Source organism: Poecilia formosa, unplaced genomic scaffold (assembly GCF_000485575.1).
Source record: "Poecilia formosa unplaced genomic scaffold, Poecilia_formosa-5.1.2 Scaffold174, whole genome shotgun sequence".
Taxonomy (NCBI): domain Eukaryota; kingdom Metazoa; phylum Chordata; class Actinopteri; order Cyprinodontiformes; family Poeciliidae; genus Poecilia; species Poecilia formosa.
In genome coordinates, this window is record NW_006800113.1 from 604,507 (window position 1) to 624,163 (window position 19,657).

The following is a 19,657-nucleotide window of genomic DNA, read 5'->3' on the forward strand; positions in this document are numbered from 1 at the left end:
AAAAAAAAAAAAAAAAAAGTTAGCTGAATGGGATGTGATTGCGAGGCTCAGACGTGCTTGATTAGCCTTTGATGCTCTGTGACATCTCGCTCCCTCGCCCTCTCTCCTTCTCAATCACATGCCACGGCAAGCCGCCGGTTGACTGCCGTCTGAATGGTCCTGTAACTCGGCGCCGACCGCGTGAATGGCCGGTGATGAACGGGGGGGAGCGCGGGGCTCGAGTGTGCTGATTAAAAAATGTGACACGAGTGGCAGCCTAATCAGAATCCATACCCACTCTTAAGTTCACATTGCAATCCATACGACACATTTGAATATTCATAACAAATCTGCGGCAGGTTTGTCTTGTTTTTTTTTTTCCACCTTTTTCCCATTGAGTAAAGTTGGATCATCTCTACCAGATTACTCCCTGCGTATTCGATCGGATCCGACTGGAGAGGTTCACCCGACGGGATTCGCTCCCTTGAGCTGATTGGATCAAATCTCATCAGGTCGACCTTGATGCAGCCCTCCCATCTGAGCTCCACAACAGCTCTCCATCTGATTATATTCAATTAACTAACCCCCTCCCTATACCCTCTGCACTCAGCTGCTCTCAAACACACTTTCGGCTAAACCTGGTTTGATTGTAATTACATCGAGCGAACTCAATGAAGGCTTAAGGAGAAAGGATTCTTGCCGTGCCAGTCTGCTTTTTCGTTTAACTTTCATGCGCGTTGGGTTTCTCTCATAAAGTCACACTTAGGATTTTAATTTCTATATGATCCATTGCGTTACCTTTTGACTTTGAATAATGGCACCTCTCCAAAGTGATTTGTCAGTTCAGTGAAGCAAACGCCCTGGGTTTCAGTCGGGATAAGGCTACTTTCAGTTTTCTTTTGCATAAATTTGTGCGACCCCTGCCGTCGAAGATTCAAGGCCTTCATCCTCTGATGTTGTTTTAACGAAGGAGGAACTGAAGGGAGCGGCTTGCTAGTGCCAAAAAGCACTTTTTATTTATTTTTTTTAACGTTGGACTCCTCTTGCTGAAGGCTGAATACAAATGGACGCCAAATGTTTTGTATTTTAAGTCATAAAATAATAAAAAAAAAAAACTATGGATAATTTCCTTCAGCTTCATCATTACATGCTATTTTTAGTTGGTCTATTACACGACATAAAAATAAGATAAAAACAGTAGAGCAGTCAAAATAACGATTTTCTGAAGCTGCAGCTTCATGTTGTCAAAATTAGCTTCTCCAGTTAGCTTTGATTTTGGCTGAGCAACCCGCAGAGCAGCTAATCACATCCAGCTAATGATCAATTATAGATCAATTTGTTTAAAGCAGATCTGCTCTCTGAACTCACACCATCTGTTTCCCCAACGTAGCATTACCCCAGAGTTCAGCATATAGGTGCATTTATATCAGCGTTTGGTGCTTTTTTTTATTTTAGTTTCTTCCTCTGCTCGCTCTAAATGCTAATAACTCAAATTAGTGTTGATCTAATTTGATCTCAGCCCTGTCGTGCTTGTTTGTGTGTCACAGTGTGTACTTTTTCAACCAAAGCATAAATGCTCGCAAATCCACCTCATTTAGGTTAAATATTTAATGATTCCCCACCACAATTACACAGCCGAAGCCACATCTGCTTCCATTGTGCTGCTCACAATGCCACACTTTAATTCATATACACACATTCATTGTTGGTATTATCATTCAATTTTGCTGCCTCTCGGCCTCATCGCCTAACTGATTGGCCTAATGAATGGAGTTCTGGGGTTCGGTAATGCGTCTGAATTGGTCCCCAGCATTATTGGTGTGCTTGAATCTGACGCATACGGATAGAAAAAGTGACGGATATCGCCGTATAGGAAAGGTTTGTCTTTATCACTAGTCGTCATCAGAATGTCAATCTGTGTGCTGGCACCCTATCAAGCTGCGACTTGTAACAATAAGTGATTCCATACGTTGCTTTATTCCCTTTATATCAACTCCAATATAGTCGGAAAGTAAACATGCATATTGGCTAAACTGCTGCAGGTTGCATTTATGTTACATTTCTAGTCTAAAGTGTAGACTCTGCTTTCAGCTGAGCTTGCCGATGCAGATATATGAGCCTTTTTACCGCTGACATTTAGTACCTCTGGTTGCCATGGAGAACCTACATCACTCACAGCCTAAAGGTGTTTAGAAGAGTGGGAAAAAAGCACTTCACCTGAAATTTTTTTTTTTGTTCATTGCACCCTTCCCCACCTGGTCACACAAGCTTTATTAGGTCGATATTGACTTAACATTAAAGCATGGAGAAGCATTGTCCATCCATATAAGAATGTAACTAGACAGAAAATACATACATATTCCAAATATAGAGCTGCTTTAAATTGAAGATGAAGTCGGAAAGAAAATTCTGACTATGTCATTCATTTCTTTTTGCGATACATCCCAAACATGTCTTGGAAAAGGAGAAGAATAAAAATAAGAGGCGTGTGAGTGTAATGTCAAGGGAAGGCGGATGGAAATATGAAGAAGAGGAGGAGGAGGAGCAGGCGGCGGAGGGGAGAGCCACAGGTGAGAGGGCGCCAGCCTCGCAGCTCCGAGTTAATCACTCCTTCCATTTCTCCGTCAGATCCCGAGAGGAAGGAGGGAGGGAGCGAGGGAAGGCTGGAAGAAGCAGGTGGCTGTGCAACGGCCACAGGGAAGGGAAAGCTGATTATTGGGCTCTGGCTGTGACTTTTTGGGGAGGAGATTTGGAACATGTCATTTCTTCCTGTGTTTGTGTGTACATGTAGCAGCCTGCGCACATTTACGAGAACGAGGTTATGACTTCGAGTGCAGAGGGACCGCCTGGTCCTGTGTATGTTTGTGGGCCAGTGTGTGGCGTTTCGATAGATGTGCAGCAGGAGCCGATGTGATGTGTTTTCACTGTGGGAATGATGAACGAGCTGGTTTTGATATTCCCGTTGCTGACCTGGGAAATTTGAGGCCTGGAGCTCCCTCGTCACCCACAACCCTCGCTCTCTTCCCCGTCGCCTTCCGCTCGTTCCCTCCCCTCGTCTTCCCCAAAGGCCTTTCAGGCCCCGAGTGATTTATGAAGAGTTTACCCTCTCCCTTTATGAGTGTGCATAAATAATAATGTGACCTGTCACTGTGCATAGCCTACACTGTTATGCCTCAGCTGGAGTCTTGCTTTGTGTAGTTGTGGCTTTATTGGGGTTTCTGCTTTCAGTCGGAACACACATGCTCCATCACGCTGACTGATGCTGCAGATGTTAGGACTCAGATACCTTTGGAGTGTGTAGTGCCACACACACACACACACACACACACACACACACCCTGTTCCGCTTTACCAAAAGTAATGCAGTATACTGCCAAAACACACAGCCAGACAATTTAACTTTAAAATATTTATATGTTGATGATAGAAAAACCAAGAGGTGTTTCTTAGAATACGCACATTACAGTCTTATTCGTTGAGCGACACTCTTTGCGGTGTGTGCCTGTAACTTTTGCTATGAATGTGCCAACATAAAAATAAATTTTTCATTCCATTTCTTTGTTTTTTAGTTTTAAATATAGCCAGTTACCCTGGAAGTGCACTATAATCCTTTTCTAGAGTAGAATAGAAATATTCTTTATTGTCCCACAGTGGGGAAATATTAAAAATAATTAGAAGAAATTTTCAGTAAGGGTATACTTTATTGGTCCCAATGGCACCGATGTCCTCTCTATGTGGCTGGCAAAGAGCAATCCAATCTGTTGCTTCGAAACAACCATGTGTGGCTTCTTCAGCTTCCTCTATTTTCCTAACAGGTAGTCTCTTAACAAGAGGTTTATATTCAGAGCAGAGAAAAAACAGATTGTGATCTAATTTGGCCAGAGTAGATATATGAATCCTTGACATTTGCATAAAACAATTTTATTCTCCACCGATATAAACTGACTGAACTTTTGTAACTTGTAATATTTTTTTTCCACCTAAAAATGTCCTTGACATATCAGAGTGTAGGTGTAGAAATTTGGCAAGAACCTGCAGCCTCACCTTCACTGCTCTACAATTAGCCAAAGGTTGATTTTTAAAGTGCAGATACCCGTCTGCTCCTCTTTTCTTTACTCATTGCCGTTTCTATTATAATAGCATAGATATTAAGAGCCAAATGTTCTCACTCTGTCGGTGCAGACACTTCACCCCTTCTCTGTACTCACACTGTCACTATTCATCACACTCTGCATCCATGGAGAAACACATTCTCTACACATTGTGTTGAACAGCATCTGATTCATCCGCCGAGTGGGAAAGTGCTGCTGTTGCAAACACGTTCGGCTTTCGGGAGGTTTCACAGCTCTGCAGCTTGGAGCTCGGAAAACGAAAAACGACACCAGATGCGCGAATGCAGAGTTACAAGCTATTTGGAGAAAGATTTAGCTCAGACCTTGTACTGTTACGGGTCCTGTGTGATTAAGATTTGAAAAGGTGCTCTCTGCACTCTGGTTTTTAACGCTGTAGTTTTGGATGGGAACGCTTGTGCGATGTTTAGGTTGCCATTATTTTTTTTCCTGCCAGAATGCGACGCGGTCCTTCTGAATTATGCATCTCTTGTTCAAAGAAAGAAATGAAGAATATTGTGAGAGGAAGAAAACAGAAGGGGAAGGGGGGGAGGCAGTCGTAAGATAAATGACAATGGTGAAAAAGCATCTCAATAGACTCCGGGCAGAGAAACACACACACAGAGCGAGAAACGCACTCCGCAGTGCTGGTGGATGCCGATGAGAGAGGAGAAGAAAAATGGGTTGATTAGTACTGGCAGATGGAATAGGGAAGTGTGCATGTTCGCTTGTGCGTCCGGATGTGTGTGATGCTCATGTAAAGGTTAAGAGACTCGAGTGCATGCAGTTGCGTTTGGCTAAAACAAGGTGGCACTGTTCCTCCTTTCACATGTGCAAAACATCCGACCTAAAGCAGTTGTTTCTTTTGAAAACATCCCACCCTGCATGTCGGCTCCACGCAGGTCTGTCTGCATTTCAGTCATGTGTTTTTATTCCGAGCACGTGAATTAATATTTAAAGCCACTCAGCTGGGTTACACAACAGCATTGTTTCATTTCCTAGCTACTAGAAAAATCATCAATAATAACTTTTCTCTCGTAGAATCAAAGTTATTTAGTCATATTGGTCGTAGTGGTAAGAAAATAGCTTTTAGTTTTGCGAGTCTGTGCGAAAGGATAAAGACCTGTTTGGTTTTACTTCCACTGAATAAAAGGGTCATGACTCAGGCAGCCAGCAAGCTGTTGGTGTCCTAGATAAGCGCAACACCCGAGGATGGAAAATTATTGTTGCCAAATTGCTGCATGAAGATAGGCGTTGTAAAGGAAAATGCAGAAACAACGTGTATACAATTTCAGTTTTGTTCTTAAGTGTTTTTTTTTTTTTTTCATTTGTCTGAAGCGTTTTATAGTGAGTTGCAGAGTTTGTGGCACTCTGCTCTTACTCAGATCCATTAAGAGCAGATATCATTTTATATGTTAAATAAAGTGTACACCAGTGTGCCTCTTAGATAGGTCACCCTCGAAAAATACAGTTTATCCCATGGTAAACAAAGAATATTTGTTTCTTTACTTGGATATGTAAAGTCAGATTTTGTAAGGATGGAAGAGATATTTAATATTCAAGAAGATTTTTAGATCACTTGGGATTATAAGTTTTTATTTTTAATCTGTCAGCATAGATGCAAACAATATTTATATACATTAGAGATGCACAAATTAATTTGACCATAATCAGGTGTAATAAGTGAGCAGAACGTCCAATGTCGAAAAATTAGTTGTTTTTCAGTGTATAAATGCCTCAATATTTAGAGTTTATTAAAATCTCGAGCCCTGTTTTACTCAGGCCTTTTGTGTCCTCTGGAGTTTTCTCTTGAAAACTGAAGCCATAGCAAAGTTTTGTTTTTCTAAAACGGTTTCACTAAGCAGCATGTTAATCTAAGTTGCTTTCCTTTTGATGCTGCATATATTCCGCTTTACTTTGCCTCCCGAGGCATTTTGTCTCTATCTATGCTTCATGCGTGCCTCTGAATGAGATTTTCTTGTGTTTTATTGTAATCTTGGCGGCTGTCCAGCACACAAACGATCTTTGCAGCCAGCCTGATCACATGACAGAAACACACTGTCGTGACTAACAGTTCATAACACGGCTGAGTCCTGCCACACACAGGGTTCACCTGCTTGTATTTGACATGGGGTGCGTTTGTTTGAGAAAACGAGACAAGGGGGCGACATTATTCGGCTGCAGCAGACCTACAGTCTGCCTGGGTCCATATCAGTGTCTCCCCCCTCTCAATTGGACACAGTGGGGAAAATAAGGCAATTTGTTTCTGGGGATACTAATCACAGCCAGGAAGAACTGAAAGAACCGTGTGTGTTAAATAAACACACCATGAACCATGAAAGGTGTTGCTCTCTGTACAGGGACAGAGAAGCCGTGCTGAAAGGATGAAATTTCAAACCTTCCTGTGTTTTCAATAAGTAAGAAACAAGATCCCTTCACTCCTTTTTATGGTCATACACACACTGATGAATGAGTGAAATATTTGAACTTGGGAAATCAAAAGTAAAACTTTCTATAATAAGCATATGTTTCATAGCTAAGAAAAATAAAAATATTTCATGTACTTTTTTTTTTAGGCTTTAAGCTGAAACATGAAGAGTTTAACAAAGTGAAGATTGTCTCATTTCTAATCATTATTGCCACAGTTTTGATGGCTTTTCTAATCTTTTTTCTTTTAGTTTGCAAAAACTAAAATTATGAGTGTCAGGTTAGTGGTACCTCACACAAATGATCATTTAGATTTTTATGTAACTGTAAATCACTTACTTTATAAGTTACATACTTTTTTTTTTTTTTAAAAAAAGGCAACTTGGAATATGTTTCTTCAAATAAATACAACAATCAATTTAAGTTTTTCTTTTAGGCTGTTTAATTTAAAGTGACAGAAAAATAAATATATACAGTCTTAGTTGTCCTGATGCCTTCTTGACAGATTTCACATATAAATTTTAATATTTTTCTTGAAGTCCAGACCTTCATCAGTACTTTGGTGGAATGTGCTTTACCTTAAATACGTAAAATTGTTTGCATTATGTGAAAAGCACATCATCACAATAATTAAACTTAATGTGACATTTGCTTGTTTGGAGTTCACTGATAAGAAAGGACTTCCTGTTTGCTCTTTCAGAAGCGCCACATGAAGAAAATAAAATATATATTTAGTATTACTACCCATTAAGAAAAATAAACAAATTTAATGTTATCCTGTTAAATTAAAACAAGTTAGTTGATGTAGTTTTTGTGTATTTTGAGACCAGATCCTAACAAAAATATTGACATACTTGTGCTGCAAACTTCTATTTTAATAATATCAAGACTTTATTTTAAGCTCAACACTAACTCACTGTTTGGGGTGTCAATTTAAACACTTGTTGTGAAATTTGCTCCATTTCTTTCATTTGAAAATGTATTTCTGTGTTTGATGTAAAGCCCATTTTCTTCTAATTTAGTGAAAATCACTCACTTTCAGCAGGTGGTATTTTTTTATACAAAACACCAAGAACAGAAACTATGGTCTTGGGAAATCCTTTGTCTGTAATTTACATAAAACATTCATAATAATAACGATAACAACAACACTTTCAGATTTGGTAAAGAAGCCTTGAGGAATTTTCCGGTTCATTGGTGAGAAAATGATTGATGTAGGGTTTAATTAAATAGTGGATTAGATATCAGTAGGAGTTTATTAAAGATGTTTTAGAGCTTGAATATAGTGGGCTTCATCTGATTTAAACTTTTGGGCATTTTTTTATAGGTCTAACAGGTTTTATATATATATATATATATATATATATATTTTTTTATATATATATATATAAACATGAATGTATATTCTTCCTTCTTCCTAGGGATACACATACTTTTGTAAAGCACTATATGTGAATTTTACATGTCTTATTTCAAAATTGTGTTCAAGATAAAGGCAGAGCTGCAGCAGCAGCACAATTGGTCCATTTTGCTGGAGTTTGACTTTGAAATTACGCAGCAGAGGAATCATTTTGTCAATACTTGGCGTTTGATTGAATGATGAGTGAAAGCAGCAGTGTAGCCCACATTAGCACCGCTCCTTGCCTGTGTGAGCCATAAAACCATAAGCTAGCAAAAAGCAGATGATCATCCCCCCCTCACATTAAAATAAGTTGCTGCTCAAAACAACCAAATCGTCTTTTGCGGGAAGGTCACAGCTGCGTCTCTCATCACGCCGCCGCTTCGAGACGCCTCGTTTGATTGATGCCGTCAGTAAGTTTGGAGAAGGAGACGGAGGCTCGGGAAGGGAGCGAGATAAGCAGAGAAAGAGGAAGGCAGATAAAGAGGAGCGAAGGCTCAAGATGCATCCATCAACTGGCACAATCAGATTGTTTTCCTGGCACTCCGTTATTCTCTCTCCTTTGCATCCGCCTGCCTCTCAATTCCTCATCTCTGGCGTATACACATGAATACAGCTGACGAATCTTCAGTGTGCGGCGCTGGCCAGGTGTCGAGAGGATATTGAATCACGAGAGGTTTTAGGTGGGAGGTGGCATAGCGCCGTGATGGATGGCGCCCACCGTTTACACACACACACACACACGACTGCCATAGTTTGTTAATAGACCCTTTTCACAGTTACATCAGACAAGGGCCGTTATGACTTGAAGCAGTGCATCTTTACTTCCGGGGTAATTTTGCCTCTGAAAACTGAAAAATTCACGGATACTCATTACCTTAAGGATATAATGAAAGGTAAGGTTAAGAACAGCCGTATTTAAGTGTTAGATAGCCTTAGATAAGGCTTATAATGAAGGCAACACAGGCTTTAAGTGTCTAGATTAGCTATATTTGCCTACTATCAAAATGACTGAGTGTATACATAATGAGCATTCATGATTAAATGTTTATTTTCCCTTCAGTTCGTCCTGGAGGGAATGATGCACCACGTGACTACCCTGTTGTTCATGGTGCTTTAACTTCCATTACTTTTATTACATCAAAGAAATGTAATAAAGAAATCAGATTTTTGATGTCAGTTTTATTTTGAAGATTCGACAGGGAAGTGTCTTTTTTTCCCTTTTGGAACTCAAAAAATCTGCTCCCAAATGCAGTTTGCATAACAACGATCGCTCCTCGTGTGTGATCGAAGAAAAAAAAAAAACGTGCAAAAAAACAACAAAAAATCGGAACGTGCTTAATGTGCCTCTAATCTGGGCAACAAGCGAAGTGCAATAAAACGCAGCCTGCAGTTATAAAAATAAAACGGGAGCCTTTTGAAAAGTTAGAGTACGAGGGAGAGCTAACAAATTACTATAGCTACAACTAATAGCTAGAAAAGACAAAAACACGTACCTTCATGGTCAAACACATATCATGTCCAGTTTAGATTGTTATCAAAGAAAATTTGCTTGCAAATCGTGATATATTTTCAAATCGTATTTGTGGCTGATGTTTACGCTCCAGAGGATGCGTAAACATCCTCCAGAGATAAAGATGCACTGCATCAAGTCAGAACGGAAGTTGTGTGACGTCATGTGAAAAGGGTCTGTTGATGCGCTCAGCTCATCTGTTGTTTCGTTTTCATCCCTTGTTCCACTTGGGTTATTGCATTTCATTAAGTGGTCATTTCCGTCGCCGGGCTTGGCTAATGAGAGCGTCACGCCGCCGCGCGCCCATTTATCAAAGCATGTAGCCGCAGTGAGCGCACACAAACATTTCCTCGGCCTGCCATCGTGTCCCCCTCTCAATTAGGCCGGTTTGTCGTTCTCCTGCCCTCCCCCCCCGCTCCACTCAGCCCATCCCATCTCTTCCAGTCATCTCACGGCGGCGGCCGTGTCATTGTGTTTGACAGCTTCTCATTCTCTTGTCAGATCTCATTCGGCTGCTAATTTCATAGGTACACACCTCGGCACACGTTAATTCCTCCATCTGCAGAATCTTTGGTCAGATTTTCTTCTTTGTTCACTAACTTTCTGCAGAAGCTTCTTCTGGAGGGAGATGAGCTGAGAATTCTGCTTTGTTTGCTTTTCTCACGCATTTATGTTGTCACATTGGCAGATTTGGCAGAGTGAGGCAGGTTGCATTGTTGTTGCTGGCAAGATATATAACACGAAGGTCTCACTGTGTTTATGGCTCTTTGATGATGCTATCAGGCTGTGCATTTCCAGCTTCTTTAGTTGGCAAGATCTAGATCCTTATTTTATTCATTTATAAATGTAAACTCAGGATGTCTGGATTCTTAAAGCCTTAAATTCATGTATCTAAAATTAAAGCCTTACGTTTTGTGACTCCAGGTGGTTCAAGCTACTGTTAGCTAGCTGCTAAGAGCAAATTTATCACCAGTTGACTGGACAACATTTGTCTTCACCATTGGCTCACTTCATTTTGCAACCACAATGCTACGTCGTACAATTGCATAACACTACGGACATTCTATGCACAGAAAACTTTCAATGCTGCTACTGCACTGATCTAAGACGCATTTAATACAACAATAACTCTGAAGTCTGAGGCCTAGTACATTTTAAACAAGGTGGTCAAGTTCCAGTCAATTGAATATTGATGAATTAAAGTAGAGGGAAATTCAGCTGAGAAGGATGAGATTAAGGAAAAAGGATCAGATCATGGAACCAAGAGAGAATGGAGCCACAGATTATAACAAATGGAGAAAAAGGAACTGCAATGAATATCTTTAGTAAGAATGCAACAATATCTATAGTTAATCATATAAATCACACAAGTAGTACCATTTTGTTTTGCAATAGTTTTCTGTTGTACATTTGTGTCCCAACACGGGTCTTAAATTCCATTCATACTGGTCTTAAAAGTCTTAAATTCAAGTTGGGGAAACCTGCACCAACTCGAACGGTAAGCTTCACAGCAGAGGCCTGATGGTGTGTGTCTCTTCCAGCTGGTGGCCGTGTTCGATGATGACCAGCGCAGCGGTACAGAAAGCCCCAGAGACTCCATCTCCAACGGCTACTCCAGCGACGGCGCAAGTCCTGAAGCCATGCAGTACTTCCCCCACCTGGAGTACGAGGATCTGAGCAGAGGGGAGATCGAGGTTAACGAGGCCGTCCTCAAAGCCAGTACGTCGCATTTTCTTAAAAACACCCAAAGAACCAAAGCTAATCCCAATCGACACCTTCAGATGTCGTATGAACGTGAGAAAGTGTGTCCTGGTGAAGTGTGTGCATGTGTGGGTGTGTGACTTAATACATTTCAGCTGTACAAGCTGTGAAAAGAGAGAATTTATTGCCTGTAACTCAATTGTGTGTGAAAACAGATGCAGTGTTGACGCAGCCTTCTCTCCTATGATCCTCACTCAGCTTCTTTTTTTTTCCTCCTTAGTTTGCTCCTGCTTTCACACATTGCTGAAGCTGAGAAGCACAAACAGAACAGGGTTCAGTTTTTATGCGTTAGCTGGTGAGAATAGAAGTGAATTCTATACCATTTTTTTAGAGCTTTGGAAGTAAATTGAAGGAAAAATACATGTATTTTTTAAGCTTGATGAGCACAGAATGCTATTTCAATACCGATCTTTAGCAAATGTGACAACATTGACATTTGTTTCAACGTGTAATAACTTAAAGACTGTAGAAATTAGCTTTGGTCTCTGCCCAGCTCATTTGAAAATTAATCGACTGATAACGTAAGATATTTATTTACTGGTCATAACCTCTCAACAGAACCCCACTTTGCACAAATCTATGCTGTTTAATGTATTTGACTTTTAGATATGATAAATATTAACACCCTAGTGATTTTTTTACCCCCTTCACACTCACTGGCCACTTTTTTAGGCACATCTTGCTAGTACTAATTGGACTCCTTTTGCGTTCTTAGTGGCAAAAGCTGTCACTAAGGCTCAGAACTCAATGTTGCACATTTATGATGTAGACCCACATCCCAAACATTCTCTACTAGATTGAGATTGTGGGGCAGCATTCCACATTTCACTAAGTAGTTGATAATATTTGGTGATAGAGGGATGAATTCATGCTTTAAATATTGTTTGCCCCAAATTTTGACGGAAATTTTGTTTTTAAAGGTTTCTTAGGCTCTAGAGGCTTTTTTTAAAATTTGTAGCTGGACAGAAAGAAGATCAGATCAGACAGAGAAGGGAACAATATGCAGTAAATGGCCCGAGGCCAGGAATCAAATGCACTGAGGACTGTGGCCTCCATGCAGTGAGTCTGTTCTACCACAGAGCCAAGCGGCGCCCAGGGATCTCATTTTTAAGAGCCAACTGAATGTTGCAGCTGAAATCAAGAGTCATTAGAGCAGTCCATGTCTGTTTCACAATTTGACGTGTTGTGGTTTCAGAGATGGTGTTTGACATAGTTTGGTTGTAACGAGTTTCTATTTGAATTATTTTTCTGTCATTTGAAACGAGCATACACATTCTCTTCTGACATCAGCAAGGCATTTTTCGCCATATAACAATACAGTGGAGTCGGGGGGGAACATCCTTGCTCTATTATCGAAGAAGAGAATGTTTGGATTTTCTCCCCTTCTGTATCCATGAAGTTTCCTCTTCAACTTTGGGATTTGGGGTCATAGTTCAGGTATTATTTGAGCTTTTGAGATGCTAATTAGCTGCCGAGACATAATATTAGCATCATTAATTGAACAGTGCTGCTTAGAAATTGAACAGGTGTGCCTAATTAGGTGGCTGGTGAATGTAGATATTCTTAAATATAATTGGAGAAAAGTTATAGAATTACTGTGGTAATGATAACAGAACACTAATTCTGGAGAGAGAGAAAAAAACTTACTGTTTGAGTTCCTGTTAGAGACATGGCAACATATTTGGGACTCCTATGATGTCTGCAGAAGTTTGGGAAGGCAATTAATTTAATAAAATTTTAGGTCTGAATAACTAGTAAAACCTATTATTATATTAAAACCTGGCTAACACATTCATCCTGGAGGTTGTTTTAAGGAGTGTTTCTGTCTTTCATCATCAAAAGGCTTTTTGCAGTCTTCCACCTGAGTGTTTTCTTTGCACACACATCCATATCTTTTGATGTCGCTGAGATCAGAAGTCATTTTTTAATGCATAATGAGCCATAATCAGAAATTTGCTGCTCGTGCCGTTGTTTTTGTGTTGCTTTTTCTTTGCAACACGAGCACGTCAGGCTTATCCACACTTTCAAATGTCGTCTCTAAGCTTTGTTACACTGTTAACATGACAAAAAAGGTGTCAAATTTTAGATTTTTATCAAACTAAATTGCATTTGTAGAATTGTAGACTTTCAATGTTTCTTTTTTTTGTAAACCTCTAAGTAAAACCTATTTCCTCATGTCATTAGTTTAATTTTTCATTTCTCTAGCTCAATTTAATTTATTATCTGGTAGTGACTCATCCAGATTCTCATTAGGGAATCTCCCAAAGTTGAGCTTTTGCAAATTACTTTTTCATCCGTTTGTTTCCTTCCGACTATCCGTTGTAGAGTTGCAGGGGCAACAGCTTTAGTTTTCAGGGAATCCAAGTAGTTCCTTGGTTGGAAGTGATTCTTAAATATGTGTTGGACTTTATATCAGATGATATAAAGTCCATCACTTGAATACGTTCAGGATTCTGCTCCAGCGTAGTTCTTTGACGTTCTTCAGTTCACATGAACAGAGCTGCCATTATTTCTGCTACTTCAGACGTACAACAATGACCACAGCTCTCATTTTAAACCATAGATGTTGCTGAAGAGCAAATCAACTCAAGTGAAAAGGGAAAAACGATTAGATAAGCCTGGTTCTGATTTAATAAAAGGCTATCTGATTGTTTTTGTAGCCCTTCTGTGTTCACCTCAGTCCATCTGTTGACCTCAGTGAGTCGTGGTGAAGCCACACACACAGCTGCCCTTTTGCCACTCCTCACCGTGTGCCCACTGTCCCCTCATGCCCCATCATCTGCCTCTTTTCCACCCAGACACTGCACCCCCACTTCACTATTCAGCTTCCACCACCTGCCATCCAACGCAGCACCCATACCCTTCGACCTTGACCCCCATCGAACCCATACCCAGCGCCCCTGCTTCGCTAGCTCTAACTAGATTATCACTGTAGCCTGTTAGCATAACCAACGTCCAGCCAAGCATGAATGGACGGAATCCAGTCGCGCCAACCACACACACCCAGTCTTTAACCCACTGGGACCTCTTCCTGCACCTCCCCTTCCCCCTCCCCAACCTGCTCTTCAGCCCTGTTGAACCTTGACTAATTCAGTTATGATGTGACCCTGTGACGCCCCTCCAACAGAGCCAGACTGACGCAATAAAAGCTGCTTTTGTCATGACGACATGCATGCGTGGGTGCACAACACACGCACACACACACGCATTTGGACAAGACGACAAAAGATTGAGCTTCGAAGTTAAACAGCCATTACCACCCAAAACTGTCAATAGAGTGTGTGGGCACAGAAAGAATATTGTAGAGAAATGTGTAGCCTGGAGGATTTCACACGTTTCTTCATTTGAATTTTAAAAACAAGAAAATATGAAGCTCGTATTCCACCAAATTTAGTTTTCTTTTTCTAATTAAGAAGTAAGATTGTAAAAGAAAACCAACCTTTAGTGTGAAAAACTATGAAAGTTTCAGAATTAAACAACCAAATCTGTCATGTTACCACAATGTATTTCAAAGTATTTTGGTCTTATTTAATAAAATAAAAACAACCCCGGTTTCAACTAAACACCATTTAATCTACTCAAATCCATCTTCGCCTGGGCTATTTCACCAAACCGAATCGGGGAAAATCAAGACTACAGATGTGCAAAGCTGGTAGAGAAATACTCCAAAAGACCTGCAGCTGTAATAACAGTGAAGCACATTTAAAATGTAACTAAAATACAGCGAACCCCTGGTATTCATGGGGACCACAACCACCTGTGAAAAGCCCATAATCTGTGTTTATTTAATCCTTTCTAAAAATACTTATGACTGCCTATTTTATAGTTCAAACACTGAATATACCTCAGTATACAGTGGAGACCAGACTTAGTATTACTGCAGAAGCTAACATCTATTGTTTTCTTTGCTGTTGGAGGTACAACCAATCTGTGTCAAAGACAATAAGTGGCACTTCTGAATTGATTGCTTTAAAAATGCCAGCCAATAGTTTGTCAATTAGCATTGAGCCTTATTTTAACTTCCCAAACTGCATTTATTTTTGAATATCTTTGATGTGCTATATTGTAAAACCTTCGAATCCTGCAAATAAGTTAGTTGTGTATCATGAATTGGTAAATCAGAACTGGGAATACATGGGGGGGTAGGGGGTATACTTTACAAAATCAGGCCAAGCTCCTAACCTCAATTTTTTTCCACTAAAAATGTCATTATATGGTAAGTCGAACTGGTAAATATGGGATGTGATGGTTGAAAAAAAACATTCAGCTGCATTATGGATGAGTAAAAAAGCAAACCAACCTTTAAGCCTTCAAGTTACAATATTACAGCTTTTGGAGAAAAGGAACACTGCTCAATCTGTAAGGCTTCTAGCATCATGTACATGAAACCACTTGGATGCATGTTTGATTCTTGTTAAATTAATAATGTACCGTAGAGCATAATATGGAGTGCATGTAATGCCAGTGAGTGGTGGACAGGGCAAGAAGTAATTCAGTAATCAGTCAGGCATCAAAGTGTTTGTGTGTCAGGTCGGGCAAGCTGTTTGAACAGCGTGATTGGACTTCACACTTGCCCCTGTGGGATGATTAGTCCTGCATTGATCCATGGCTGCACCAACACACACACACATGCTTACACTTCTAGGAAGTGAGCGCTTATCGCATCATCCCATGAGCAGCCTGAGCTGGGGCTGCTCAATCGATCGTCAGGAAAGCAAGACCACCCCAGCCCGAAGCACGAAAATACACTTACAACACTCACAAAAGGGACATGTAAAAACAAGCGAGTCGTCGTCTGTTTGCAGAGGATGTATCAAATGCTCACTTTGTCACGCAAATGAAACAAACACGCGCCGATTAATGTGCTGACTCACAAACACAAATCTGAAACATGAGAGATCCTTGTTCTGGTGAATTTGTCCTACAGGGTTTCACCACTTTCCCACTTCTGAAGTGGAGAGGAAGTCCTTAAAATAAACTCCTTTTTTGTCCTCACAACAGTAAGGCATGTGTCGCTCAGAAACTCGGTGTCGCACATTGAGAATCGGAGGAGGATGAACGTAAACGTGGAAAGGTTTACACGGTCTCCTCGTTCCCCGCTATATTATCACAGATCTCGGTGGAAAGATAAAGGGAGAACACAACAAGGGTGTGCTTCTGTGGGATATTGTATCCTGGCCTTGAAGTGGGCACAGAGATGAGACTTACAGGGTGGGGTCTGTCTGTGGGTTCTCTGATTATAGGTGCATAGTCCTTCAAACTAGTAAACTTTCAATATATTATGGATCTACTTTTAGGTTTCCACTTTCTCCTCCCACCTCTTTAGGGGTTGGAAAACACTACAAAGATGTCGTGGGGTATTTTTTTGTTTGTTCAGCTGGGATCACTTCAAGCATAGCAATCATTACTGCTTAAGCTGAAGACTGCAGATGTTGCTTTCAGGCTGACTTTTGATCATATCTTTTTGTTATTTTATTAAATGGTAAGATCTTTCTTCACATTTCCATCCATCAATCTGTACATTTCTGTCACACCTCTGTTTGCCATCCATCCGTCCGTCCGTCCGTCCGTCCGTCCGTCCGTCCGTCCGTCCGTCCGACTGGCCGTCGATTTTCCCCACCTAATTTCCTTTCTTCTATTATGGCTGCTTTCCTGCCTGCTTTCTTGCCTTTCCTATTTTCCTGCTGTCTTGCAAAAAGATAAAACTTTTTGCAATTATATGCTGAATATTTATAAATTTGCATCTGAAAAAAATCTGCCTTCTTAACATGGAAAATGTTTAGAAACTCTGGATCTGGTTTATTGTTGTAATTAACCCAACTTTAGGTGTTTTGGCATATCAACCACACTCATAAACAAAACGGTTGTGTTTGCCAGTTTTTTCACGCTTTGGGATGTATAAAAAGGAACATGGCAAGAGAACCTGGCGACTGCTCCATTAACGTTTTTGTGTAATGTGCTGTTGGTGCCAAATTACACAGTAGAGTGAGATTGAAGAACCATATAAGCAGATGCACTAATAATTTTATAATCTACGAGGCTCAAGTTTACCACCAGAAATGATGAAACCCATCTGTCATGTTTAATTTACTTCTCCTAAAACTGGAAGCATTTATTTTCAACAAGTTCGCTTAATGAACAACTTGTCATTTTATAAACTGCAGTCATTTTAACATAAAGTGGACAATAACTTTTAATAGTATTTGTTACAGGAATTATTTGGAGGTGTTAATGGAAATAAATTAATACATTTTCCAGATTTGGTAATACATTTTATTTCACTTTTGTGAATATCCCTTGCTTCATGTTTTACAGACAAAGTTCATAATTTTAATCTTTTTTTTTGTTTGGTTAGCTGCACTCTGAAACTTTGCCACTAGATGGTGCTAAAGCTGTCACATAAATTATAACTTCCTCTGACAGACACGCATATTGTCAGTATTGACAGATTTATTATCTGACCGTATGATACAGTTCATTTTGGGTTTTATTAAAATGTGGACAATATTTTATTAAATTAAATCAGGATTTAAATGGTTACTTCATTTAAAAAGAAAACCCCAGTGTTTTGTATGTTTCAAAGCCATGTCATGTGCAGCAACAGTTTATACATTTTCCCTGACCTCTGACCCAGGTGTCAGAATTTATTTTGGTTTAGCTAAAAGCTCTATTTAGACATGTTTTCAGTCAATTTTGATTAAGAATTCCTGCAGGATAATCTTATTTATGGTTTTCTAAACGGTAGCTGCTCTGAAAGAGTCGCATGTCACTCTCATCAATATCCCTGGGTCCTTAGTGGCACCGCTTGACCTGTCTGAGGCTAGCACAGGTCAGAGGTCAATGCTGGTGACCCTCAGGTTCCTTCACATGGCCGGACTGGTGCTCCGGGACTCTTTAAGTGGTGGGAGGATTAATGGGGCCCGATTTGACTTTGTGGATAAACGAGGGAGGATTTATGGGGCTGACGGCTGGGTAATGGACCCTGACAGTGACCATGCAGCGGCCTCGGCCACTTCACAAAGTCGTACCGTTGACATTGTGTTGAAGAACCGCAGCCTGAGTGGGTGGTTCATGGATGTGGGTTCTCTGTGTTGCAATCTATTTGTAGCGCTCTTTTAGAAAATCCAAACTCTACTGGATCCAGTCAGCTAAGGTGCTGCCCAGTTGGCCTTTCAGCTGTAAAATGGGGTTTTTGGTATCTAATCAACCTTAGTTTGAATTCCTTGAAGGTTATTATTTAAAAGGCATACTTTTTTTTCCTACATGTCTTCTGAGACAAGTAGGCTTTCACAAAATTTTCAACATTGGTGTCGGTAGTTTTCATTTGTACAAACATGCTGATTGATAGAGGTACACAGAGGAAGAAGAGGAATGCAATAAGTTTCATAGCATTCCATATCCAATCTTATTTCCAAAGACATCAGTCTACAGTCTGCTATTTTAGACTGATAGTTTAGACTGGATGTTTAGCTTCCACTGAGGGTTGGTAATATGACCTGTTTCTACAGCAGTTTCTTTGTTTTGGAATACATAATTCCAAAAACAAAAGAAATATTTCCTTTTGTCTATTTATACCAAGATGACAGAATGCTTTTATGTGCACCTGGTTTAGTTAAATTCCAACTCATTTTTGACGAAAGTAGTGAAAAAAAAAGGAAACAAAAAGCCTCTAAAAGAGAAGAGTCGTCTAAATTTTAAAGCTATTTTAAGACTGTTTATCCAAACCTTTTAAACCACGGGCCAAAATTGGCAAGCTTAAAGTCCTCAGGGGCCACTTTTAAAACTCTGTCATTTTATTGTGTTGTAATATCTAAATTTGCCATTAAAAACAACAAAAATGTCCATCTGCACCATTTGTTGAATGACCAAACTTGATCTGTAGTCGGGGGCCACACAGAAGTTTTACAACATTTATAAATGGTTCTTGAGCCACTTTTTGAATACCCCTGGTTTATGTTGTAGCAAACATATTTCATCGCAGTTCAACAGTACAATATATACTATTCTGTCTCTCAATGCTGCCTTAAAAGAACATTAAATATATTTTTCTTTGTCAAGAACCTTTTTTTGAAGCTCCTCATATCCTCAGGCAAACAGTATATTTGTTCTAATCAACGGAAAGCAACATTTTGAGTTATTTGGTGAGACACCTGTGGTAGTGAGTCAGTTCAAAGTTACTTAACTGACAGAGGGTGAGACTGTTTGTGGCAAGTAATCCACCAGGCAACAAATAGTTTATAATTAGAAAAAGAATGACCAGACAAATGGCAACATGACATAGAATTGGCTGAACATGTGGTTTAGTTAGTTTGGAGCTGAAAGGATATTTGTGTTTGTGTCAGAAATGGTTGGAATGATCATTTTTCATCCTGCTACCACCACTAACCACAGTCACACGCACACACGCGCACACACACACACACACACACACACACACACACACACACACACACACACACACACACACAC

At 40.0% G+C, this 19,657-nt stretch overlaps 1 protein-coding gene across 2 annotated transcripts in view; it reads left to right on the top strand.

Moving 5' to 3' along the window:
- Positions 1-19,657, top strand: part of pard3ba (par-3 family cell polarity regulator beta a) — a 128,464-nt gene that overhangs the window by 13,534 nt on the left and 95,273 nt on the right. For both annotated transcript variants that reach the window (XM_007565310.2, XM_016678146.1), the window contains one exon: positions 10,969-11,146. In XM_007565310.2, the coding sequence (XP_007565372.1) occupies positions 10,969-11,146 (178 nt within the window). The remainder of the gene's footprint in view (positions 1-10,968; positions 11,147-19,657) is intronic.